A 26,574-nucleotide genomic window follows, 5' to 3' on the forward strand; every position below is an offset into this window, starting at 1 on the left:
ACAGGTGAACCATACCAGCACCTGCTGTCTGAGAAAATGGGAGTGGTGGTTATGATCTGAAGTTGTTGAACTCAGTGTTGAGGCCAGAAGGTTGTAAAGTGCCTAATCGAAAGATGAGGTGCTGTTTCTTGAGCTTGCGTTGAGCTAGGTATTGGTGCCTCTTCTACCCCGTTACACTACAGACAACACTGTAATGTAAAAGATCCAATATTTTTTCAGTAGGAGGCAGTGAAGCCTTCCTTGAGCATAAATTTCACTGACTGGCTGTGATTAAAAATGCTACTGGTGACGAAGCTAAATCAGCTCTGTCATTTTCGATCTTGCATTGGTGGGCTGAAGATTTTTAGGTGATTTCAGGCGATTGGCAAATGCGTGAAGTATGATCAGACTTCATGATTGTTGTTTGGGTATGGAGAGTGCGAAGGAGAGTGGGATTAGGCTGGGTGACTCAGTGGAGGAAAACACCAGACAGACTTGATGGGGAAATGGCCTCTTTCTGTGCTGTAGTATTCTGTGGTTCTTTGATTATTTATTAGGTGTCAGTTTTGGCTCAACGGTAGCACACTTGCCTCTGAGTCAGAAGGTCGTGGGTTCGAACCCCGTTCCAGAGACTTGAGCACATAATCTAGCTGACAATTCAATACAGTACTGTCGGAGATGTCATCTTTCGGATGCGACGTTAAACCGAGATCCCGTCTGCCCTCTCGGATAGATGTTAAAAACCTCATGGCACTATTCAAAGAGAGCTGGGGAGTTCTCTCGGTGTCTTGGCCAACTTTATCCCTCTGCCAATATCACTACAACAGTTGAATTGGTCATTTATCTCATTGCTGTTTGTGGGACCTTGTGCTTGCACATTGGTTGCTGCGTTTCCTACATTACAACAATGACCATGCTTCAGAAGTACTTAATTGGCTATGAAGCACTTAGGGACATCCTGAGATCATGAAAAGTGCTATATAAATGCAAATTTGATCTTTATTATGTTTGTTTTCTTGTGATTTTTAGCAATACTGAAGTTTCAGCCCTCCTTGTGGCCTTGGGATGCAGTTAGAAATAACTTGAGAAGCACACTGACAGAGATGTGTGTGCTGTATGATGTACTTAATGTCCTCAAGGAGAAAAAATATATGACATTGGACCCTGTCTCTCAGGAACCACCCCCTTCAAAACAGGTATTTAACAATGGAGCAAAATTGCATCAAGATGCCTGACTGACTAAAGTAATATTTTAGTTTTGGATTCCTAGTCACATTAATGCAAGTGGTTTTCCAGTCAGGCGGTGAAGTATCAAAAGTGCTACCTAAACTGCAAAATAAAAGGTGTTTAGAGCTTCTGCAACAAAACTGGAAAAAAAACATATTGGGCCAGATTTTGCTGTAGCAGGACATCTAACGGCATCTGTCATTGGTTGGACTTGCCCTTGCACATTTAGGTTTTTAAATTTTTTGCATGGCAAGTTGCTGAAAGTGCGAGCTGATAACAGCACAGTGAGTGAAACAGGGCATCTGGGACCTGAGTGAACAGGGCAAGCAACTGTGTATCTCCTCAACCAATCAGATTGAAGGATTGTGAAATTAACAGCACAAGGACTGAGAAGGAAGTGTAAATTAGAGTGGGTGAATTCAATGTCAAATCAGGTACAGAAAGAGAAATAGAGAGAAAGAAAGATTGGATTAAGAGAGAAAAAAGAGACAGAAAGTAAAAGTTAAAAAAAATTAAATTTAAATTTTTCCATTTTTAGAATCTCCAACAACAGTTAAAACCTGAAGGAATGAGATGCCACACTTGTAATAGTTAATTTTCGGTGCCAGAGAGGTTGATTGACAGTAATTAATACTTATCACGTCATTAAAAGGGTACTTAGAATTGAAATGACTTAACTTTCTGTGGCGAGTTTAGTTCGTATCTACCGTGCAAATACAGCAACTTCACGCCATTCAATGCATTTCAATGGTGGGGCAGACAGCGAGATGCCGTTTATGCGAAGCTAACAGTGGAGCAGTGCAACTGGGACAGCAACTTGGATTTTTGAGTTTAACCGCGCATCTGCCCCTCGCCTGAAGTTGCTGTACCATTTGCGCATAATTAGATAGGCATTTCTGCGGCTGCAAACGTGACTACAGGATGGTATGTTGCCTTCCTGGTGCTAGGGTCAAGGATGTCACGGAGCGGCTGCAGGGCATTTTGGAGGGGGAGGGTGAACAGCCAGTAGTCGTGGTCCATATCAGTACCAACGACATAGGTCAAAAAAAGAGATGAGGTCCTGCACGGTGAATTTAAGGAGTTAGGAGATAAATTAAAAAGCAGGACCTCAAAGGTAGTGATCTCAGGATTACTACCAGTGCCACGTGCTAGTGAGTATAGGAACAGGAGAATAGACCAGATGAATGCGTGGCTGCAGGGATGGTGTAGGAGGGAGGGATTTAGATTCCCGGGACATTGGGGAAGGTGGGACCTGTACAAGCGGGACGGGTTACACCCGAGCAGGACCGGGACCAGTGTCCTCGCGGGGGTGTTTGCTAGTGCTGTTGGGGAAGGTTTAAACTAGAATGGCAGGGGGATGAGAACCTGAGCAGGGAGACAGAGGAGGGGGAAACAAGGATAGAAACAAAAGACAGAAAGGGAAGAAGCAATAGTGGAAGGCAGAGTGAAAACAAGGGCGAAAAACAAATAAGGCCATAGTGCAAAATAATACTAAGATGACTAACAGTCTTAAAAAGACAAGTCTAAAGGCATTGTGTCTTAATGCGCGGAGCATTCGCAATAAGGTAGATGAATTAACAGCGCAGATAGATATTAACAGGTATGATATAGTTGCGATTACGGAGACATGGCTGCAGGGTGACCAAGGATGGGAAGTGAACATCCAGGGGTATTCAATATTTAGGAAGGACAGGCAAAAAGGGAAAGGAGGTAGGGTAGCGTTGCTAGTAAAGGAGGAAATCAATGCAATAGTGAGGAAGGATATTGGCTCAGAAAATCACGATGTAGAATCTGTATGGGTGGAGCTAAGAAATACCAAGGGCCAGAAAACATTGGTGGGGGTTGTCTATGGGCCCCCAAACAGTAGTGGAGATGTAGGGGAGGGCATGAAACAGGAAATTAGAGATGCATGCAAGAAGGGTGCAACTATAATCATGGGAGACTTTAATTTACATATAGATTGGTCAAACCAAATAAGCAATAATACCGTGGGGGAGGAATTCCTGGAGTGTGTATGTGATGGATTTCGAGACCAATACATTGAGGAACCAACTAGAGAACAGGCCATTCTAGACTGGGTATTGTGCAATGAGAAAGGATTAATTAACAATCTTGTTGTGCGGGGTCCCTTAGGGAAGAGCGACCATAACATGATAGAATTCCTCATTAAGATGGAGAGTGAAGTAGTTGAATCCGAAACTAGGGTCCTGAATCTGAATAAGGGAAATTACGAAAGTATGAGGATTGAGTTGGCTAGGATAGATTGGGGAACTTTACTAAAAGGGATGATGGTAGATAGACAATGGCTAATATTTAAAGAACGTGTGCAGGAATTACAACAATTATTCATTCCTGTCTGGCGCAAAAATAAAACAGGAAAGGTGGCTCAACCGTGGCTTACAAAAGAAATTAGGGATAGTATTAGATCCAAAGAGGAGACATAAAATTGCCAGAAAAAGCAGCAAGCCTGAGGATTGGGAGCAGTTTAGAATTCAGCAAAGGAGAACAAAGAGATTGATTAAGAGGGGAAAAATAGAGCATGAGAGTAAAGTGGCAGGGAACATAAAAGCTGACTGTAAAAGCTTCTATAAATATGTCGAGAAAAAGATTAGTGAAGACAGATGTAGGTCCCTTACAGTCAGAAATGGGGGAAATTATAATGGGGAACAAAAAAATGGCAGAACAATTAAACACATACTTTGGTTCTGGCTTCACAAAGGAGGACACAAAGAACCTCCTGGAAATGTTAGGGAACCAAGGGTCTAGTGAGAGGGAGGAACTGAAGGAAATCAGTATTAGTAAAAAAAATAGTGCTTGGGAAATTAATGGGGCTAAAGGCTGACAAATCCCCAGGGCCTGATAATCTACATCCCAGAGTACTAAAGGAAGTGACCCTGCAAATAGTGGATGCATTGGTGGTCATCTTCCAAAATTCTATAGACTCTGGAACAGTTCCTACAGATTGGAGGGTGGCAAATGTAACCCCACTTTTAAAAAAGGAGGGAGAGAAAAACAGGGAATTACAGACCAGTTAGCCTAACATCAGTAGTGGGGAAAATGCTAGAGTCTATTATAAAAGATGTGATAACAGAACACTTGGAAGGCATTAACGGGATTGGACAAAGTCAGCATGGGTTTATGAAAGGGAAACCTTGTTTAACAAATCTACTGGAATTTTTTGAGGAGGTAACTAGTAGAATAGATAGGGGAGAACCAGTGGATGTGGTGTATTTGAATTTTCAGAAGGCTTTTGATAAGGTCCCACACAAGAGGTTAGTGTGCAAAATTAAAGCACATGGGATTGGGCGGAATATATTGGCATGGATTGAGAATTGGTTGACAGACCGGAAACAGAGAGTGGGAATAAACGGGTCTTTTTCCAGTTGGCAGGCAGTGACTAGTGGGGTACCGCAGGGATCAGTGCTTGGGCCCCAGCTATTCACAATATATATCAGTGATTTGGATGAGGGAACTAAATGTAACATTTCCAAGTTTGCAGACAACACAAAGCCTGGGTGGAATGTGAGCTGTGAGGAGGATGCAAAGAGGCTCCAATGTGATTTAGACAAATTGGGTGAGTGGGCAAGAACATGGTAGATGCAGTATAACGTGGATAAATTTGAGGTTATCCAGTTTGTTTGTAAAAACAGAAAGGCAGATTATTATCTGGTGATAGATTGGGAAAAGGGGAGGTGCAACGAGACCTGGGTGTCCTGGTACACCAGTCGCTGAAAGCGAGCATTCAGGTGCAGCAAGCAGTTAGGAAGGCGAATGATATGTTGGTGTTCATTGCAAGAGGGTTTGAGTACAGGAACAGGGATGTCTTATTGCAGTAGTACAGGGCCTTGGTGAGACCACATCTGGAGTATTGTGTGCAGTTTTGGTCTCCTTATCTGAGGAAGGATGTCCTTGCCGTGGAGGGAGTGCAACAAAGCTTTACCAGACTGATTCCTGGGATGGCAGGACTGACGTATGAGGAGAGATTGGGTTGACTAGGCCTTTATTCACTAGAGTTTAGAAGAATGAGAGGTGATGTCATCGAAACATATAAAATTCTAACAGGACTCGAGAGACTAGATGAGGGAGGATGTTCCCGATGGCTGGGGAGTCCAGAACCAGGGGGTCATAGTCTCAGGATACGCGGTATGCCATTTAGAACCGAGATGAGGAGAAATTTCTTCACTCAGAGGGTGGTGAACCTGTGGAATTCTCTACCACAGAAGGCAGTGGAGACCAAGTCCTTAGATGTATTCAACAAGGAGATAGATATATTTCTTAATGATGAAGGGATATGGGGGAAAAGCAGGAACAGGGTACTGAGTTAGACGATCAGCCATGATCATTTTGAATGGTGGAGCGGGCCCGAAGGGCTGAATGGCCTACTCTTGCCCTTATTTTCTGTGTTTCTATTAACGGCAAGCGCCATTAACCTCACTTATTTTGACAGCAAAATCTGGCCCATTGTAGCGTATCAGATTTTTGATGGTTGAGGAAAAAATCTATAGGTAGTGAGTGTTGGGTGGAGTTTTCCATTGAGAGCATTTTCCCTTCTGTACATTCCTCTTTTTAAGCGATTTTAAAACTTTTCTGAAATGCTTATCCACTTTTAATCTCAATTGGTTGTCTTTCAGTTATACAGTATTTGAACAATTTAAATGTCATAAAAGATCTGGGCTTAAAGGGTATAAATCTTTTAGGGGAAGATTCTGGCATTAGTGCTTTTCTCATTAATGCGTATTGTCTCATCCTTAACTTTTGTATTGCTTTGTTGTCATTTGCCCTATTTTGCTGTTTTCCTTCAGGGTTTGCAACTGTGTGGGAAAAAGAAATCCCTAGCAGGAGCTGCTCAGATTCTCTTGAAAGGAGCAGAGAGATTAAATAAATCTGTGGCTGAAAACCAGGAGCATAAACGTCAAAGAGACTTCAACTCAGAGCTGCTCAGACTACGGCAACACTGGAAACTAAGAAAAGTGGGTGACAAAATCCTTGGGGATTTGAGTTATAGAAGTGCAGGTATGCAGAATTCCAGTACATAAGTATTTCTTAGGTACTTTTTTAATCTATTCAGTAAGGAAAGTATTTGCCGCTGCTTTAAATCCTCAACTATGAAATGTGCAATAATTCTAAGAACTAATGAGCCTAAAAAAGAGTAAAGTACCAAGAGACACAAGCATGGACTTTCAAAGTCCTAGCTTGTGACAAAGTACCTCGCACGCCACAAGTGTGTATAAGAAAGAGCTGGCTAATTGAAATCAGTGCACAGTAAATTGCAGGCACAGACCACATGATTTCCTGACGTCGTATGCTCATAACTTGCAACATGTGAAGACTCTGAAAATCTACTCTGTAGACTATTATGGAGACATAGGTATGATGGAAGTATGTAAGGATATTTGTCGGCTAAGTAATGAGTTCCTGATATTTGATTTTATTTCTTCTTCCTCCTGCCGATCTGATTTTTTTTCCTACTCTGCTGCCCCCAGTATTTCTGCTCTTTCATTTATGGGTGTGTATATATACGCGCGCGCGCACACACACACACACACACACACACACACACACACACGTGTGCACGTAACCAGAACCCTCCCCATTGCCCCAAGCTCCAAGGAACCCTGCACCAGTGGCTATAAATACTAGTTAGAAATACTTTTATTGATTTCATACCTCCCTACCACTCAAGCCAAATTCCCCAACCTACCCTCGTCCTACTGTCACATATCCAACTTCACACTTATATTTCAACCAGCAAGGAAACTGACAGTCACACAAGTATAAAACTTACTTAAATATTTTTATTATCTTGCTATTATATTGATATGCGACGTACTTCAAACATATGTTCAGTGTATTATGAAATATTTACAAATTTCTATATGTACAGATACATTTTAATATACAAGTTAATTAATTGTATTCATAAACCTCTACATTTATATAGCAATCTTTCTGTCTGTAGTTGTTTCATTTTCCAATTACTTGAATTAATTTTATTTCAGTATAATTTCACTATCCTTCACTCTATTTTACATTCATTTTTCTTTCTTTTTTAACCAACATTCCCTTTATTCCTAACAAGTTAAATATATAAACACAATTGTAGACTCATATAATCCTCCTGTCCTTATCAAACAACCTATCTTCTGACTTCATGTCACCAGGGATCCACTGGGATATGTAAGATTCTATATGCTTTCCTTCTTCACAAGGCCATTATCCAGTGTCAGGAGCAAGAAAATATAACTTTGAGAAATGTATCTTAAAGATAAATCAGTATAAGCTTCAAATATCACAAAAGTATCATTTACCCGGAAGCCATTTGAATAATTTCTTACTTAATTTCTAAAATATGTTGAATCACTACGTTATAGAATCCCTATGATGGATTGTTAAAAGAACTTCTATTAAACCTGAATTCTTTTTCCCAAAGGGTCCCTCTTCCCTCACCACGGGACATTTGAAGTACTAAAGAATACTGATTTGGATCCAGATAAGAAAATTCCAGATGATTATTGTCCTCTTGACATAATGATTCCTAGTGATCTGGAGGGATCAGCGTATATTAAGGTAAATACAAACCACATTGCCATCCACCAATGCCTTGATTTTAAAATGCTCATCCTCGTGTTCAAATCCCTTCCCCTCGTGTTCGAATCCGTTTGCCCCTCCCCATCTCTAACCTCCTCCAGCCCACAACCCTCCAAGAACTATGCGTTCCTCCAACTCTAGCCTCTTGTGCATTTCCTATGCTCTTTGCCTCATCTTTGGCGGCCGTGCCTTCAGTCGTCTAGGCCCTAAGCTCTGGAATTCCCTCCCTAAGCCACTCTTCTTTTAAGATCCTCTTTAAAACCTACCTCTTTGACCAAGCTTTGAATGACCTTTGGCTCAGTGTCAATTTGATGTCTGTTTATGCTTCAGTGAAGTGCTATGGAATGTTTTCTTGTGTTAAAGGCACAAGCCGTTGTGAATGTTATCCCCGTTTAGGTGTCTTAATTTGTGTTACTTGTCCAACTTGTAAAATGAATTCAATTCAACTAATGAGATTAACTAGTGTTACTCAGTTAAGATGATCTTGTGGGTCGTATTTTCTTAAACACTTACAGTAATCTGCTTTAGGGTTTCACAAGAATAAATGCTGTATTAGCTGTTGCAATGATATGAATAACAACCTTTCCATGTCAGAAGGCTTGCTTAATTATTTTGAGTAATTCCAATAACATTTATTCTTCAAGACTACTATACAGTACTTTATAGGTATGAATGTTGTATTTTTTTTAAGGTTTCTATTCAGAAGCAGGCTCCTGACATCGGGGATCTTGGCACAGTCAACCTCTTTAGACGACCTACACAAAAACCCAATCCAGGTATCTAGGCGTTCAGAATCAAAAATTGGTTTATATTTAGGATTATCTCCTGCCTATTGATGCATGTTCTGCTCACTGGATGATTATGATGCCAGTTATATTGGAAGGAAGGAAATCCTAGCTATAAACTGCACGTTTCCTGTGTTTTGTGATTGGCAGAACACCTGGAATGGTTCCAGGAGTTTTATTTATTTACTTGTAAACTTTACAATAGCGTTTCATCCATTAGCAGCCTTTGGCAAGCCTGAAGGTGGAGGAAATTAAGAAGTGACAGGCAAAAAAGGAAAGGAAACCCAAGGTGCAGGCATGATCCTGCAGGCAAGTGACAGAGCAGTCCAGCATCCAAGCACCTGTTTGATGGCTGCTGAAACACAGGTGGTTCTGCATTAGGTGGTGGTGAAGAGGTCATCTCTGTATGCAGTTACAGATGTGGAGGTACCAACGGGTGGGCACAGAGCACCTTTTGTGCAGCTTGGCATGCTTCAGTAAGTGGTCCTCCTCTTCAAAATACCTCAAGGGGATTTTCACCGGGAAACCTATTGGAGCCAGAGGCAAAAAAAAATCCACAAATTAGAACAATTAATACAAAGGCTCATGTGAATCAGAGAAGAAAAAGAAATGTCAAGAAATGACTGAACTTATAATTTTTTTTCAATTTACTTGTACCCTTTAAATCAGCTACCACCTCAGCTGATTCTCCAGTAATTCTGGACACCCACGTCACATTGGCAGCTTTGCAAATGACATCCTGCACATCCCAATGTCAGAAATGAGTTCCAGTACCTTTCTGCTCCCAAATGATTATTAAAATGAAGCTTGAGCCTGTTTGGCGTAGATGCTTCTGACATCTTTGGTTCACACCTCCCAAAAACTGAAATACAGCTTAAAAGTGTGGAGGGAGTGGAACTCCTGTCTATTTTCCGTTCCCGACCGCCTGATTCACACCATAACAGCTGCCTCAAAAATCCAGGCCTGAGTGTCCAAAATGGGAAAACATCCACTTCTCAACACTACTATCTTTCGTGTTGAACACGCTTCACTTTCTGAAAAGAAGTCTTCTTTGGTGGAAAAAATTTAATTACATTCATAATTTGAAAGAAGTGTACATTTTTATTATGTCTAGTTAAGGGTCCTGTTTGCAGAATTCTGTTTCCAAACAGGACTGAATGCTAAATTTGCAACAAGAAAAAAAATCTTCTGAAAGAATGTTGTGTCTGCATTGTACTGCAATATTTTTAGTCTTGGAGTCTTCTGAAATGGGGGATGAGAAGGGAACATATTCTATACTTCCATGATAAAGTGAAGGACCAAGCTGACCTCAAATAATTGTGTCCTTAAGTTTGCATCTTGACAGTGATTCAACTTTGCAATAAATGTTTTGAGAAGCTGTTGTGAAACTATACATCATTTGCAGGTACTGCACACTGGCAAGCCAAGCTGGAAGCAGCACAGAGTGTTCTCTTGTGTAAAGAGATCTTTGCACAGCTCTCGCGTGAAGCAGTACAGATTAAATCACAGATACCTCACATTGTGGTGAAAAATCAGATCATCTCTCAACCATTTCCAGGTAAGGAATATTTTTTTTTGGTTTGTTTTCAGCGCCATGCACTATGAATTATTCTTGTGATTTGTACACAGCAAAAGTGCAAGATTTTGGGTCATATATAACATTTCTTTTCAGTTAATTTCAATGTTCATATATTTTAGCTCTGCAGTATTACTAAATCTGTTTGAAATGTTTCAATTTCTGCTCCTCATGCAATTTTTCCAAATGATTGAAAAATAATAATTCATTATCACGACCTTTTAATTTCATTTCACCTTTCGGAACACCAGCAGTTCCTACGTTGTTACCTTGACTGGGCCAGCGTGTTACATTCCTGTATTTTTTTCCTTCTGAGTTTTCTCATTTAAGTTTTGTCATGTGACTGCATATAAGGCAGGAACTCTTAAATGAAAGTAAACTACGATTGCAATAGCATGAACCGACAGGAAGTGTTAAATTAAAAATAAACTTCTCTTGTGCGCATTATATTTTAATAATATATAGAGGTTAGTTAAGTCATTGAGTACAGAATTATCCTTCCTGTGGAATAGATTTGTTTTTCCTATCATCCACTGAATTACTCCATATGTTTGGTGCTACTGAAACCGTGTTATGTCTTTTTGAAGATTGTGACTGACCTAACTTTTTTTAAGGAGTTATACCAAATTCTCCCTGTAGTGTAGATCATTGCTTAATAACTAAAAACAAGAATATAGATTTGCTTAACCTATTGTGTTGTCCCTTTTTCAGATATATGCTTATTAATTAGGTTAAACAAGATATTTTCAGAATGACATGGATCTCTACAACTTGTATTGCATGAATATTTTGAAGGTTCTCTAAATTTACCAGGCTTTCCTGCTTGAAATTAGCAAGTTACTGCATAGATGTTTTGGAAATTAGAGAACTTGCATGAGTGGGTTTATTCTTTTGCAATCTCAGCATTTCTAAAATATTTTCAGATTTTATTGAATTAAGACTTTAAATTAATTTTATTAATTAGTCAAAAGTAAATTTGATATCAGGTCATCAAGCACAGTATGCTAAAAGCAGTGTTAGTCTTTCTCTGATCTTTAATGCCTTTGGTGTGGCTCTTTTATTTACAATGTACTCTACCTACTAAAAGATAATATGTTAATAAAACTGGAACAGAACAATTTTTCTTTTAAACTGCCTTATGGTATAGCTGCATATTTGAGATACTGTATGCATAATCAGTTCATGTAATGACATATTTTAGGTTTGCAGTTATCCATTTCCTTGTGCCACTTTGTGAATGATAAGAAGACCCAGAAAATATCTGTTGAGAAGCAGCGGCCTGATGACCATCTATATGTGCTGGAACACAACCTTCACCAGCTAATGAGAGAGGTATTGAAGAACTTCACAAATATTTAACTAACTATTTCTTTTAGAACAAAACAATAACCATAACAACTTGCATTTATATAGCGCCTTTAACGTAGATAAACATCCCAAGGCGCGTCACAGAAGTGTAATCGGGCAAGAATGGATATTGAACCAGAGTAGAAGATATTTGGAGAGGTGACAAGATGCTTGGTGGAAGAGGTGGGTTTTAAGAAGGGTCTTAAAGGAGGAGGGGGTTAATATCTGTTCTTGCGGTGAGGTTAAAGGAGGCTCATTGCTTCTAGGTACACTTGGTTCTGCTGCAGTGTTGAGGGCCAGAATTGCCCTTTCTGTATGGGAATCAATTTGAGCTGATGCTGGACTATGTGGAGAATCTGAACCCTGGAATCTTCGGAATTTGATGGCATTTATGCTCAAAAAGTAAGAAGCAAAGCTAAGTTAAGTATTTGTGCTGTACGGCAAAATAATTGTACTGGATATTGAAAAACACAGTATGAGCAATAGTGTAATGTAGCACTGTAGATTGACCAAATGGAAAAGAAAGCATTTGAGGAACCTAAATACTCGTACATGACATCTGGTATGCCTACAAAATATAGGTAAAATACAAAGACAACTAGGAAACTAAGAAATAGGAAGGGAGACTATGAATAAGATAATAGCCTCAAGGGGGAGGAATTTTCTGTTTCTGTGCTCGCCAGTCTGTAATTTTCCTGTTCACTCAAATGGGGATGTAACAGCCTGGCGATGCACAAGCAGAAAACCTGGCCAAGAACTAACATTAATCAAGCAGGGAAGATGAATGCAATAGATTATTAAGTTGGTTAGGGACACAGTTTATGGGAAAAAATTAAGATTTGGCATGATATTAGTCCACACTTCTGGAACTCTGAATTGATTTTAAAAAAGCCTCTATAAATGATAGGAAAAGTTATGTAAATAAGCTTCACTGCTAAGAAGATGGGACCCTTCAGATTGTGCAAGACTGATGTCTATAGTGGACTCAGTCATTGGCACCTGCATTGACATTAGGAATTTGTCCTTTTAGTTCCTAGCTATCAATCCAAAAGTACTGTTACATTTAGTGCTTCTGTAGTTCAGATTATGGCAGCCTGTTTGTTCACTGGCTCCCTCCATATGCATTGCTAAAACTGGCTTAATTATCCCTACTGTAAAATTGTACACTGACAAAAATGTTGAATTGACATTAGTTCCCTCACTCGCTGTGCTTGGGTAATTTCAGCAAGTTCAGCATCAAAATTAAGTACGCCAGTTATTTTTGCTAAAATGAATTGTATTTAGATCCTGATCATGAAGTTTACAAATGCTGTTTCTACGCTGCTTCTGAGCGAAACCAGGGAATTATAGACCAGTTAGCCTAACATCTCATGTCCCTCATAAGTCATTTGCTGGCTTTCTCTGCCTTCCGGATGTTTCTGCCTCTCTTTTTTTTCCTGTTTGTTTTTTTGTTGAATGTGTATTCGGGGGTTCTGTAGGTGACACCTCTCTGTCTGAACACGGTGATTACCTTGGCAACGGGCAGTTGCAGGGGCAGTCTGTAAACACCATGTATTGTTCTATATGTATAAATGCGTAGGCTTCGAGGAGCTCCTGAACATTTACCTGACGAAGGAGGAAGCCTCCGAAAGCTTGTAGATTTCAAATAAAAATTGTTGGACTATAACTTGGTGTTGTAAAATTGTTTACAATTGTCAACCCCAGTCCATCACCGGCATCTCCACATCTATAATTAAGGATAGAGTGACTAAACTGTGTCCCTAATCACCTTGAAAATTTTCAGTTGATCAGAGAGCCAGCATGGATTTGTAAAGGGTAGGTCATGCCCGACGAACCTGATTGAATTTTTTTGAAGAGGTGACTAAAGCAGCGGACAGGGGAATGTCTATGGATGTTGTTTATATGGACTTCCAGAAGGCATTCGATAAAGTCCCTCATAAGATACTGTTAGCTCATGGAATTGAAGGCAAATTATTGACCTGGTTAGGAAATTGGCTGAGCGACAGGAGACAGAGAGTAGGAATAATGGGCAGGTACTCAAATTGGCAGAATGTGACTAGTGGTATCCTACAGGGACCTGTGTTGGGACCTCAGTTACCCACTGTGTTTATTAATGACTTAAATGAAGGGATAGAGAGCTGCATATCTAAGTTTGCCAATGACACAATGATAGGCAGTATTGTAAGCAGTTTAGATAGAAGCATAAAATTACAGAGAGATATTAACAGATTAAGTGAATGGGCAAAACGGTGGCAAATGGATTTCATTGTAGGCAAGTATAAAGTCTTCCCCTTTGGACCTAAAAAGGATAGATTACTTTCTAAATGGTGCAAAGCTCAAAACAGTGGAGGTCCAAAGAGACCTAGGGGTCCGTGTACATAGATCATTAAAATGTCATAGACGGTGACAGAAAATAATCAAAAAGGCTAATGGAATGCTGGCCTTTATATCTACAGGACTAGAATACAAGGGTTTAGAAGCTATGCTACAGCCATATTAAGCCCTGGTTATTTTTTTTTATTCGTTCATGGGATCTGGGCGTTGCTGGCGAGGCCGGCATTTATTGCCCATCCCTAATTGCCCTTGAGAAGGTGGTGGTGAGCTGCCTTCTTGAACCGCTGCAGTCCGTGTGGTGACGGTTCTCCCACAATGCTGTTAGGAAGGGAGTTCCAGGATTTTGACCCAGCAACGATGAAGGAACGGCGATATATTTCCAAGTCAGGATGGTGTGTGACTTGGACGGGAACGTGCAGGTGGTGGTGTTCCCATGTACCTGCTGCTCTTGTCCTTCTAGGTGGTAGAGGTCGCGGGTTTGGGAGGTGCTGTCGAAGAATCCTTGGCGAGTTGCTGCAGTGCATCCTGTGGATGGTACACACTGCAGCCACAGTACGCCGGTGGTGGATGGGGTGCCAATCAAGCGGGCTGCTTTGTCCTGGATGGTGTCGAGCTTCTTGAGTGTTGTTGGAGCTGCACTCATCCAGGCAAGTGAAGGGTATTCCATCACACTCCTGACTTGTGCCTTGTAGATGGTGGAAAGGCTTTGGGGAGTCAGGAGGTGAGTCACTCGCTGCAGAATACCCAACCACTGACCTGCTCTTGTAGCCACAGTATTTATATGGCTGGTCCAGTTAAGTTTCTGGTCAATGGTGACACCCAGGATGTTGATGGTGGGGGATTCAGCGATGGTAATGCCGTTGAATGTCATGGGGAGGTGATTAGAATCTCTCTTATTGGAGATGGTCATTGCCTGGCACTTGTCTGGCACGAATGTTACTTGCCACTTATCAGCCCAAGCCTGGATGTTGTCCAGGTCTTGCTGCATGTGGGCTCGGACTGCTTCTTTATTTGAGGGGTTGCGAATGGAACGGAACACTGCAATCATCAGCGAACGTGCCCATTTCTGACCTTATGATGGAGGGAAGGTCATTGATGAAGCAGCTGAAGATGGTTGGGCCGAGGACACTGCCCTGAGGAACTCCTGCAGCAATGTCCTGGGGCTGAGATGATTGGCCTGCAACAACCGCTACCATCTTCCTTTGTGCTAGGCATGACTCCAGCCACTGGAGAGTTTTCCCCCTGATTCCCATTAGACCACACCTGGAGTACTGTGTTCAATTCTGGGCACAACACCCTAGGAAGGATATATTGGCCTTGTACGGAGTGCAGCGTAGATTTACTGGAATGATACCAGGACTCCAAGGGTTAAATTACGAGATTGCACAAACTAGAGTTGTATTCCCTGGAATTTAGAAGAATAAGGGGTGATTTGATCGAAGTTTTCAAGATATTAAGGGGCACTGATAGGGTAGAAAGAGAGAAACTATTTCCACTGGTTGGGGAGTCTAGGACTCGGGGACATAACCTAAAAATTAGAGCTAGGACTTTCAGGAGTGAAGTTAGGAAACACTTCTACATGCAAAGGGCGGTAGAAGTTTGGAACTCTCTTCTGCAAACGGCAGTTGAAGCAAGCTCAATTGTTAATTTTAAATCTGAGGTTGATAGATTTTTGTTAACCAAAGGTATTAACGGATGTGGAGCTACGGTAGGTATATGGAGTTAGGTAACAGATCAACCATGATCTCATTGAATGGTGGAACGGGCTGGAGGGGCTAAATGGCCTACTCCTGTTACTATGTTCCTATGCTCTGTGGCTCAATGGTAGCATCTCACCTGAGTCAGAAGATCATGGATTCAGGTCCCACTCTAGAACTTGAGCACATAGTCTAGACTGACACTTCAGTGCAGTACTGAGGGAATGCTATATTGTCGGAGGTGTCGTCTTTCGGGTGAAACATTAAACCGAGGCCCCGCCGCACTTGTTCAGATGGCACTATATGAAGATGAGCAGGGGAGTTCTGGTATCTTGGAAAACATTTACCCTTCAAGCAACATCACCAAAAACAGGTTAACTGGTCATTTATGTCATTGGTGCTTTGTGTGCAAATTGGCTGCTACATCTGTCTAAATAATAGTGAGTACACTTCAAAATAAGTAATTGGTTGTGAGGTGCTTTGTCTTCAAGATATGCAAAGTGCTATATGAATGCAAGGTCTTTCTGCCTTTGCTTACAAGGAGGAGTCAGCTTTGCTGAGTGCATCATATTAATTTTTGATTACCAGGCTTTTTTTGTGAATAAACTTCAGAGACTGGAAGTGGCTTTTTATTTTTTTTGTGTGTTTTGGAGGAGAAAGAGTGGCTTTTATTCAACAGAAGGGGACTGGAGGCTCCACAGTAAAAATAGATTGACAGATTAATTAAATTATTTAAAGAAAAAGACTTCTTTGCTTAGAGCCTGAGTGTTTCCTTTTTATAAAGAGTCTTCATTGTATTATCCATTCACAACTATTTTAGGAGACTATTTTATGCATGGTGAAACAAGTTGAAGCGGTTAGACAATCTGTGTTACTTTGTTGTTTTAGTTCAGTGAAGTGTTAGGAATGCCTCTTGGAATTAGCAAAGTAAAACAAAAATTGGCACAAACGGATAAAATCAACTTTTCTTCCTGGTGGTTTCAGTATGTATAAACTTAGATCCATGCAAGAAGAATGCTGTGATCATTGTGTATCTGGGAACTAGTACCTAAATTTTACAATCCTCTTCCAACTCCGAGTTAATGAGAAGCCTGGAATTGCAATAGAATCATAGAAAGGTTACAGCACAGAAGGAGGCCATTCAGCCCATCGAGTCTGTGTCAGCTCTATGCAAGAGCAATCCAGCTAGTCCCACTCCCCCGCCCTATCCCCGTAGCACTGCACATTTTTTTCCTTTCAAGTACTTATCTGGTTCCCTTTTGAAGGCCATGAATGAATCTGCCTCCCCCTCTGGCAGTGCATTCCAGATCCTAATCACTCGCTGTGTAAAAAAGTTTTTCCTCATGTCACCTTTGGTTCTTTTGCCAATCACCGTAAATCTATGTCCCCTGGTTCTTGATCCTTCTGCCAATGGGAACAGTTTCTGTCTACTCTGTCTAGACCCTTGGTGATTTTGGATACCTCTATCAAATCTCCTCTCAACCTTCTCTGTTCCAAGGAGAACAAACCCAGGTTCTCCAATCTATCCACGTAACTAAAGTCCCTCATCCCTGGAATCATTCTAGTAAAGCTCTTCTGCACCCTTTCTAAGGTCTTCACATCTTTCCTAAAGTGCGGTGCCCAGAACTGGACACAATAATCCAGTTGCGGCTGAACCAGTGTTTTATGAAGGTTCATCATGACTTCCTTGCTTTTGTACTCTGTGCCTCTATTTATAAAGCCCAGGATCCCGTATGCTTTTTTAACCACTTTCTCAACCTGCCCTACCACCTTCAACAATTTGTGTACATATACCCCCAGATCTCTCTCTTCCTGTTCCCCCAATAGAATTGTGCGCTTTAGTTTATATTGTGCCTCCTCATTCTTCCGACCGAAATGTATCACTTTGCATTTTTTGTGTTAAATTTCATCTGCCACATGTCCACTGATGCCACTAGCCTATCTATATCCTCTTGAAATTGATCACTATCCTCCAGGCTTGGGCTCATAAGTGGCAAGTAACATTCGCGCCAGACAAGTGCCAGGCAATGACCATCTCCAACAAGAGAGAGTCTAACCACCTCCCCATGACATTCAACGGCATTACCATTGCCGAATCCCCCACTATCAACATCCTGGGGGTCACCATTGACCAGAAACTTAACTGGACCAGCCATATAAATAGTGTGGCTACAAGAGCAGGTCAGAGGCTGGGTATTCTGCAGCGAGGGTCTCATCTCCTGACTCCCCAAAACTTTTCCACCATCTACAAGTCACAAGTCAGGAGTGTGATGGAATACTCTCCACTTGCCTGGATGAGTGCAGCTCCAACAACACTCAAGAAGCTCGACACCATCCAGGACAAAGCAGCCCTTGATTGGCACCCCATCCACCACCCTAAACATTCACGCCCTTCACCACCGGCGCACAGTGGCTGCGGTGTGTACCATCCACAGGATGCACTGCAGCAACTCGCCAAGGTTTCTTCGACAGCACCTCCCAAACCCGCGACCTCTACCACCTAGAAGGACAAGAGCAGCAGGTACCTGGGAACAACACCACCTGCACGTTCCCGTCCAAGTCACACACCATCCCGACTTGGAAATATATCGCCGTTCCTTTATCATCACTAGGTCAAAATCCTGGAACTCCCTTCCTAACAGCATTGTGGGAGAACCTTCACCAGACGGACTGCAGCGGTTCAAGAAGGCGGCTCACCACCACCTCAAGGGCAATTAGGGATGGGCAAGAAATGCTGGCCTTGCCAGCGACACCCACATCCCACGAACGAATAAAAAAAAATACACTTCCAAGATTTGTGTCATCTGCAAATTTTGAATTTGTGCCCTGTACACCCAAGTCCAAGTCATTAATATATTTCAAGAAAAGTAGTGGTCCTTGTACCGATCCCTGGGGAACACCACTGTACACCTCCCTCTAGTCGAAAAAACAGCCATTCACCACTACTCTCCTGTTACTTAGTCAATTCTGTATCCATGCTGCTACTGCCACTTTTATTCCATAGGCTTCAATCTTGATGGCAAACCTATTATGCGGCACTTAATCAAACGTGCGCATAATTAATTAGTAATTAAAAAGATTATTTGGCACATGATAGAATTTAGTGGTTTGCTCCCAGCCAACAACAAGTAAAAGAGCCATGGTGTTTTCCATGTGGAGACCCAGTATCATTTTTGCAAATTTCACAAAGAGAAGGAGGAGCTTCCAACTACAGTTCTACTTAGCAGAGTGCAATACTGCTGAAGCTTATGTTATAATTTTAAGTATATATTTAGAATTTTTTTAATAAAAGGCTATAATTGTGATGTAAACAAAACAGCCATACACTTTTATCTTAAATTGTTTGAACATGCCGCATTAAAATAAACAGTCCCTTTAACTTGATTGCTTTTATCAGAGAAGCAGTGACTTTGGAAGCTAAATTTGGCTGCCATGAGCTTCCCCAGTGGCTCAGTGAGTAAATTACGACATGGTGTGAAGTGACTCATATAGATCAATTAGATTCCTTGTCTTTTCTGACTTACTGGTCTAGATTTTCTGGTCCGGGTTATTTTAAAGTTGGCTCAATATTTTATGTGGGTTACCGCTGGCAATAATTTAACATTGATTAGAAAATCTAGACTAGGGAATCAAGTGGGTTTGCTGTCATTGGCCTCAGCACCTGCATTGTAGGAAAAGAAACTTAGTGTTCCTGTTCAAGATTGTTTGTCAGTGAGCTCTGCCAAATTTAGGTATGGCCACATTTGGCTGTGATGGCTTCAGAAGTTGATTATTCCGCTGATGTGCATTAACATTGGTCTTTTTGACGGGAAGAAAAGTGTCAGTAAATCCATACCCTATCATGAGTTATAACCTTCAGGAGAGCGAGAGAAAATTGGCTGCCGCTCAAATCTGTTCTTAAAATACTAATGCACGTTTACTCTACAAAATCAATTACTTAAACCTTCTATTAGCAGACAAACTGGGAAGCCATTTGTAGTGACTAATGTAGTTGAATTTTTTTTAGGTGGTCACTAGCATGGTGGATAGTGGAGTGTCTATTGATGTGTATATGGACTTCCAGAAGGCACTTGATAAGGGTCAGCACAAGAAATTATTAGTGAAAATGAGAATGCATGGAATTGGAGGTAACCATGCAATTATGGATTGGTAATTGGGATGTAGGAGACAGAGTAGGGATAAAGGGAATATACTCTGGTGGGATATGTAACAAGTGGTGTTCCCCAGGTATCTATACTGGGTCCTCAGCTTTCCATTTTATATATATATATATATATATATATTAATATTAATGACTTGGGTGAATGAATAGAGAATTGTGTATCCAAGTTTGCAGATGATACTAAGTTAGGAGGCACAGTAAGCTGTGAATGGGAGGATGAGGCAATTACAAAGGGACTAAAAGTTAAAATGTCCCTTTAAGTCCATACCTGTATTTACATGGAGGGGTGTATTGGCTGAGAGCAGCTGAATGGCCGAAAACAGGCTGTGAGGCAACGTACTAGTATGGGCAAGAGGAGCTGATGGAATAAAGTGGTGCCAGTGAGATAAGAGTATTAAGCAGGCCTGACATCCAGGTACATGGGTTGAAAGGATCCCTGGAGGCACACAAAGAAGAAGATGGGAGTCTGGGGGAATTACAAAGGGAGAGAAAATAATTGGCAAATGAAAATGTGTAAAATTTAAAGGAGTCATTTGACCAATAAGAGGAGTGGGGTGGGGGGGACAATACCTAAACATTGGGTGAAAAACAAGGTGGAGACAGCTGGAAGACAATGCTGAAATTTGCTGAACAATGCCACCAAGTGGCCACTATGTGGAATTACATTGTCACATTGGTATGGGAAAATTGAATGGAAACTGATGTGGAAATTTAACATAAGAAATAGGAGCAGGAGTAGGCCGTACAGCCCCTCGAGCCTGCTCGCCATTCAATAAGATCATGGCTGATCTTCGACCTCAACTCCACTTTCCTGCCCGATCCCCATATCCCTTGATTTCCCCTAGAGTCCAAAAATCTATCTATCTCAGCCTTGAATATACTCAATGATTCAGCATTCACAGCCCTCCGGGGTAGAGAATTCCAAAGATTCACAACCCTCTGAGTGAAGAAATTCCTCCTCATCTCAATCTTAAATGGCCGACCCCTTATCCTGTGACTATGCCCCCTACTTCTAGACTCTCCAGCCAGGGGAAAGAACCTCTCAGCATCTACCCTGTCAAGCTCCACTCAGAATCTAATATGTTTCAATGAGATCAGCTCTCATTCTTCTAAACTCCAGAGAGTATAGGCCCATTCTAGTCAACCTCTCCTCATAAGACAATCCTCTCATCCCAGGAATTAATCCAGTGAACCTTCGTTGCACTGCCTCTAAGGCAAGTATATCCTTCCTTAGATAAGGAGACCTAAACTGTACACAGTACTCCAGATGAAGTCTCACCAAAGCCAATTGTAGTAAGACTTCCTTACTCTTGTACTCCAATCCCCTTGCAATAAAGGCCAACATGCCATTTGCTTTCCTAATTGCTTGCTGTACTTGCATGCTAACACCCAAGTCTCTCTGAACACCAACATGTAATAGTTTCTCACCATTTAAAAAATTCTGCTTTTCTATTCTTCCTACCAAAGTGAATAACCTCACATTTCCCCACATTATACTCCATCGACCACCTTGCCCAGTCACTTAACCTGTCTGTCTCCCTTTGCAGACTCTTTGTGTCCTCCTCACAGCATACTTTTCCACTAGTTTTGTATCGTCAGCAAGCTTGGATACATTACACTCGGTCCCTTCATCTAAGTCATTGATATAGATTGTAAATAGCTGAGGTCCAAGCACCGATCCTTGCGGCACTCCACTAGTTACAGCCTGCTGACCTGAGAATGGCCCGTTTATCCCTTACTATCTGTTTTCTGGCGGTTAACCAATCCTCTATCCATGCTAATATGTTACCCCCAATCCCTTATCTTGCGTAACAATCTTTTATGTGGCACCTTATCGAATGCCTTTTGAAAATAATAGAAAAACTTGCCTTTTTTTCACACTGTTGTGTACTGGAAGTGTATGCAGGTGTGAGATTGAGCATCCCTTTATGTCCTAGTAGTGTGGCACTTGTATTTTATTATTCTGCGTCGTCAGAATTGATTGGTGACATTTTTGGTTAATTGATAATATACCAGTAAAATTGTAGATAATATATTCAGGATAAGGTGTCTCAAGATTGTAATCTAGTTTTCCCATGAAGCCTGCACTGTTAGAGTAAAGTTACTAGATTAAAATGGAGCTGGACCGAACAGTGTGGCAGCTGACAAGTGAATGCACGGATCACAATCTGCAGTGAAAAGATTCTGGCCCTCAAACCACTTTCCCCCCGCCCCACCCCCACCCCTTAACGTGAACAAGTTTTTGCTACCCCCACCCAATCCCCCACTGAGCATGTTTTTGACCCTCAACAATTGACCTGGGTAGGGAATTGGTTAGGAGGTAGGAGACAGAGAGTAAGAACATAGGAACAGGAGTAGGCTATTCAGCCCCTCGATCCTGTTTCGTCATTCAATTAGATGATGACTGATCTGTACCTCAACTCCATTTACCTGCCTTCGTTCCATATCCCTTAATGCCCTACCTAACAAAATTCTATCTATCTCGGTTTTGAACTTTTTTATTTGATCGTTTAGCCCCGGTATCATTCTGGTGAATCTGCGCTGCAATCCCTCCAAGACCAATATATACTTCCTGAGGTCTGGTGCCCAGAACTGAATACAGTACTCCAGATGCAGTCTAACCAGAGGTTTATACAACTGTAGCATAACTTGCACCCCTTTGTATTCCAGCACCCTTGCGATAAAGGCTAACATTCCATTAGCCTTTTCAATTTTTTTTTGTATGCATCCACTACCTTTGTGATTTCTGAACGTGGACCCCATAATCTCTCTGCTCCTTCATAGTTCCTAGCTTTTTACCATTTAGAAAATACTCTGATCTATCTTTCTTGGGTCCAAAGTGGACACTTCCCCACATTGAACTCAGTCAGCCACAGTTTTGTCCACTCACAATCTATCCCTTTGCGACTTTCTGCTCCCATCTACACTACTTACTGTGCCACCTAACTTAGCATTGTCAACAAAATTGGATATACGGCTCTCTATTCCTTCATCTAAGTCATTGATAAATATAGTGGAAAACTGAGGCCCCAGTACAGATCCTTGGGGGACATCACTAGTAACATCCTGCCAATTTGAATACATACCCATTATTCCTACTCTCTGTCTCCTACCTCCTAACCAATTCCCTACCTTATGTTCCTAACCTGTCTTTCTTCAGCTGACTGCATTTCCCATTTCAATCCTCAAATTGGCTGCAATTATCTCCCAGTGGCTCCCCTACCCCACTTCAATTCCCCTATTATAGTATTCCCCCAACTACATTTCCCATACGTGGCACCTACCCCCACTGGATTTATTTCTTCCCCCCCAATGACTGGCTATTCCATGCCTCTACCCCCTCTGATCTGAATTCCCTCTGCTTCCCTCTTTGTCCCTCCCACTCCCCTTCCCTGTCTCTTCTAACTCTGCTTGACTTGAAAAATTCAAATTGGTCTTGACTACCCATGTGCAATTAGTATTGGTTAAAAAATAGTTTTGGCAGCATTAATTACTGAAATATAGATTGAACTTTGTCTCACAGTTCCATAAACAGACCTTGAGTTCTTCAGTGATGCCTCATCCAGCAACTGTACCTTTTGGGCTGAAGAGAATGAGGTTAGCTGGCCCACAGGCATATGATAAAGGAGAGATCAGTGCTTTACAGCAAAATGAAGGATTATTGGAGAAGATAATCAAACAGGCTAAGCACATCTTTTTGAGACGTAGGTGAGTAATGCTGGAGTGAATTGTGCAAATAGAAAAGCAGCATATTAACCTAGAAAGTGCCAGAGATAAGGCAAACTTAACATCCTGATAGAGATTATAGTTAGATCTTGAAAATGTGTAACTAATTTTTTAGCCATAGAAGAAATGGCAGTCATACATTAGAGACCAATACTTGGCTGTAGTATGTGTTTGTCTAGACTTCTCTAATACAGATGTAATTTAATGTTCAGCAGTACAACTTGCATTTATTTAGCACCTTTAATGTAGAAAAACATCCCAAAGTGCTTTAAGGTGTAATCATTTTTTTTAAAAAGTAGACAAATTGCAAAGGGTTATTCTATAATGTTCTCTGGTTATATGGGACAGTGTAAGAATTTATCAAAGGTACAAGCAAATGTGTTTTTATGCTTTTAATTTTAGAACTGCCAGGACAATTGACAGCTTGGCCAGTCGTATTGAGGATCCACAGATACAAGCTCATTGGTCAAACATTAATGATGTATATGAATCTAGTGTTAAAGTGTTGATAACCTCTCAAGGCTATGAGCAGATTTGCAAGTGAGTAATGATGGAGTAGATGCAATGTTAAAATTAGTGTGTATTTTTCAGTCAGTGTTCTTTGCAACTTTTAATTTCTTCTTAACACTTTACATTTATATTAGTATTGATGTATCTGGTACTTTCCAAGTATCTGATGTAAACCCTTGAGGTCAGTCTTTTCTGATCCTAAAACCCTTCTGGTAAATTTGTGGTGGAAACCAGCAAGTAGATCAGTACCTTTTTAATTGTCCCAATGTGAGGATTTAATATATAACTTTTGGCAAGAAATAATTTGCTTGGAATTGATCATATTCTGTTTTTTTGTTTTCACAAATCTGTCCAGGTTGCAGCCCTCCTGTTTATCCAAACACGCTGCAAAGGAGATATTAGGCTTCTTCTATTCCTTTTGTTCTGGTTTAAAGTGCTCAGCACCTGAAATTCATCAGGATATCACATTTTATACATGGAAGATATGGTGCTCCAAACAAATATTGTACTTCTGTTTTGATGTGACTCTTTTCCCTCCACTTCTCAGATCAATCCAGCTACAGTTGAACATTGGTGTTGAACAGATTAAGGTGGTGCACAGAGATGGGAGAGTAATTACACTCTCCCACCAGGAGCAGGAATTGCAGGACTTCCTTCTCTCCCAGGTAACCAGATAATGGATGCAATATAATGGAGAGCAGTTAGACACTTCTAAACCCATGAATAAGCAAGTCATGGTGAATGGAATAAAGTCATTTATAAGATTTATCAATTTAACAGCGTGGAAAGACATCTGTCCTGAAGATACCTATGGGGCTTTCGTTGCACAGTGAATGTTGTATTTACGAATACAAGTGGGATCCAGAATCCTAGAATCATAGAAAGTTACAGCACAGAAGGAGGCCATTCAGCCCATCGTGTCTGCCGGCCAAAAAGAGTGATCCAGCTTAATCCCACTTTCCAGCACTTGGTCCGTAGCCCTGTAGGTTACAGCACTTCAAGTGCACGTCCAATTACTTTTTAAATGAGTTGAGAGTTTCTGCCTCTACCACCCTTTCAGGCAGTGAGTTCCAGACCCCCACCACCCTCTGGGTGAAAACATTTCTCCTCAGCTCCCCTCTAACCCTCCTACCAATTACTTCAAATCTATGTCCCCTGGTCACTGACCCCTCTGCTAAGGGAAATAGGTCCTTCCTATCCACTCGATCTTGTCCCGTCATAATTTTATATACCTCAATTAAATCTCCCCTCAGCCTCCTTTGTTCCAAAGAAAACAACCCCAGCCTATCCAATCTTTTCTCATAGCTAAAATTCTCTGGATAATTCTAAATTTCCTTGAGACATGATCCTGTTTTTTTTCTCTCTAATAGATGTCGCAGCATCAGGTACATGCGGTTCAGCAATTAGCCAAAGTAATGGGTTGGCATCTGTTGAGCTTCAGCAACCACGTGGGCTTGGGTCCAGTGGAGAGTATTGGAAATGCTTCTGCGATAACTGTGGCTTCACCCAATGGAGAGTATTCAATTTCAGGTAAGAGTATACCAGGAATAAAGTTCCTGCATAGTGAATGATGATTCAACCTGTTTTGAGTGCAGGTCTGGATATTTTTTGCAGCTTAAGTGGATTTTGTGTAATACTTGATATATCCCTATTTCATTTTGTTTTCACTTCCACTATCTCCAGTAGAGAAGATAAGCAGAGCCATGGCTGGTAGTCTGTAACTGGTCACTTGGAGTGGCTTCAGTCGTAATACATTAGTTATAAGAACACAATGCTGTCTGCCGCAACAATCCAAGTTTATGTTTCCTGTTAAATTTTATTTATTACTGTAATGCAAATAACAAGTGATTAATTTTATTTCCTCATTTCGCATACCAACTGAAACTTTGTTTTTGGGGAGGAATAAGAAAACTCAACACTTCTTCTCTAATGAGCAACATTTTCAAATGGCCCTGATTCTGTGGACTGTTTTTATGAATAACATAGGGACTTTTACAATGAATCACATCTATCTTTTGTTGCTCCTTTTTGTTACAGTTCGGAATGGGCCTGAAAGTGGCTGCAGGGTGGTGGTACAGTTTCCTAGAAGTCAGTGCAAAGATCTTCCCAAAAGCGATGTGATGCAGGACAGTAAATGGAATCACCTTCGAGGACCATACAAGGAAGTATTGTGGAGTAAGATGGAAGGACGCAACTTTGTTTATAAAATGGAACTCCTGATGGCAGCTCTTGCACCGTGCCCGTAATCGATGGCTTTTGTATGAACCAGCATCTCGAACTTACAAGTTTCTCCAGACAGTTCTACTGAATTTTAAGCGATGGGATCTAAACTTGAGACTAGCAAAAAAAAAATGTACTTCCTGTATTGCTGAAATTTCCAAAATGTTATGTTGCGTCGATAAATGCAGATGGGTGAAAGTTTTAAAGGCTTCCTAATTGGAAGTCCATAACTAGAGATTAAATGCTCCACTTGCTGTGATGCCGATGTATTTTTTTTATTTTTCATTTTTGTACATAAATTTCTATTGTCTGTAAATAAAATACGGTAATGTTTCAATTGCAGATTTCCGCATTAATCAAAATGCCATTTCACAGTGCCTTGACACTCTGAACCGTTAAAATTATGATCACAACAGCGGTAAA

General features: G+C 41.1%; 1 protein-coding gene across 1 annotated transcript in view; it reads left to right on the forward strand.

Moving 5' to 3' along the window:
• med17 (mediator complex subunit 17) overlaps positions 1 to 26,488 on the forward strand; it is a 28,646-nt gene extending 2,158 nt beyond the window's left edge. Inside the window, exons 2-12 of the mRNA XM_067986348.1 lie at positions 1,009 to 1,175; positions 6,009 to 6,219; positions 7,637 to 7,773; positions 8,486 to 8,570; positions 9,985 to 10,137; positions 11,357 to 11,487; positions 23,219 to 23,403; positions 23,824 to 23,961; positions 24,479 to 24,596; positions 25,302 to 25,461; positions 25,969 to 26,488. Of these exons, the coding sequence (XP_067842449.1) occupies positions 1,009 to 1,175; positions 6,009 to 6,219; positions 7,637 to 7,773; positions 8,486 to 8,570; positions 9,985 to 10,137; positions 11,357 to 11,487; positions 23,219 to 23,403; positions 23,824 to 23,961; positions 24,479 to 24,596; positions 25,302 to 25,461; positions 25,969 to 26,177 (1,694 nt within the window). The 3' untranslated portion in view covers positions 26,178 to 26,488. The remainder of the gene's footprint in view (positions 1 to 1,008; positions 1,176 to 6,008; positions 6,220 to 7,636; positions 7,774 to 8,485; positions 8,571 to 9,984; positions 10,138 to 11,356; positions 11,488 to 23,218; positions 23,404 to 23,823; positions 23,962 to 24,478; positions 24,597 to 25,301; positions 25,462 to 25,968) is intronic.
• Positions 26,489 to 26,574: the final 86 nt, after the last annotated feature.

The sequence above is a fragment of the Heptranchias perlo genome, chromosome 6 (assembly GCF_035084215.1).
Source record: "Heptranchias perlo isolate sHepPer1 chromosome 6, sHepPer1.hap1, whole genome shotgun sequence".
NCBI lineage: Eukaryota > Metazoa > Chordata > Chondrichthyes > Hexanchiformes > Hexanchidae > Heptranchias > Heptranchias perlo.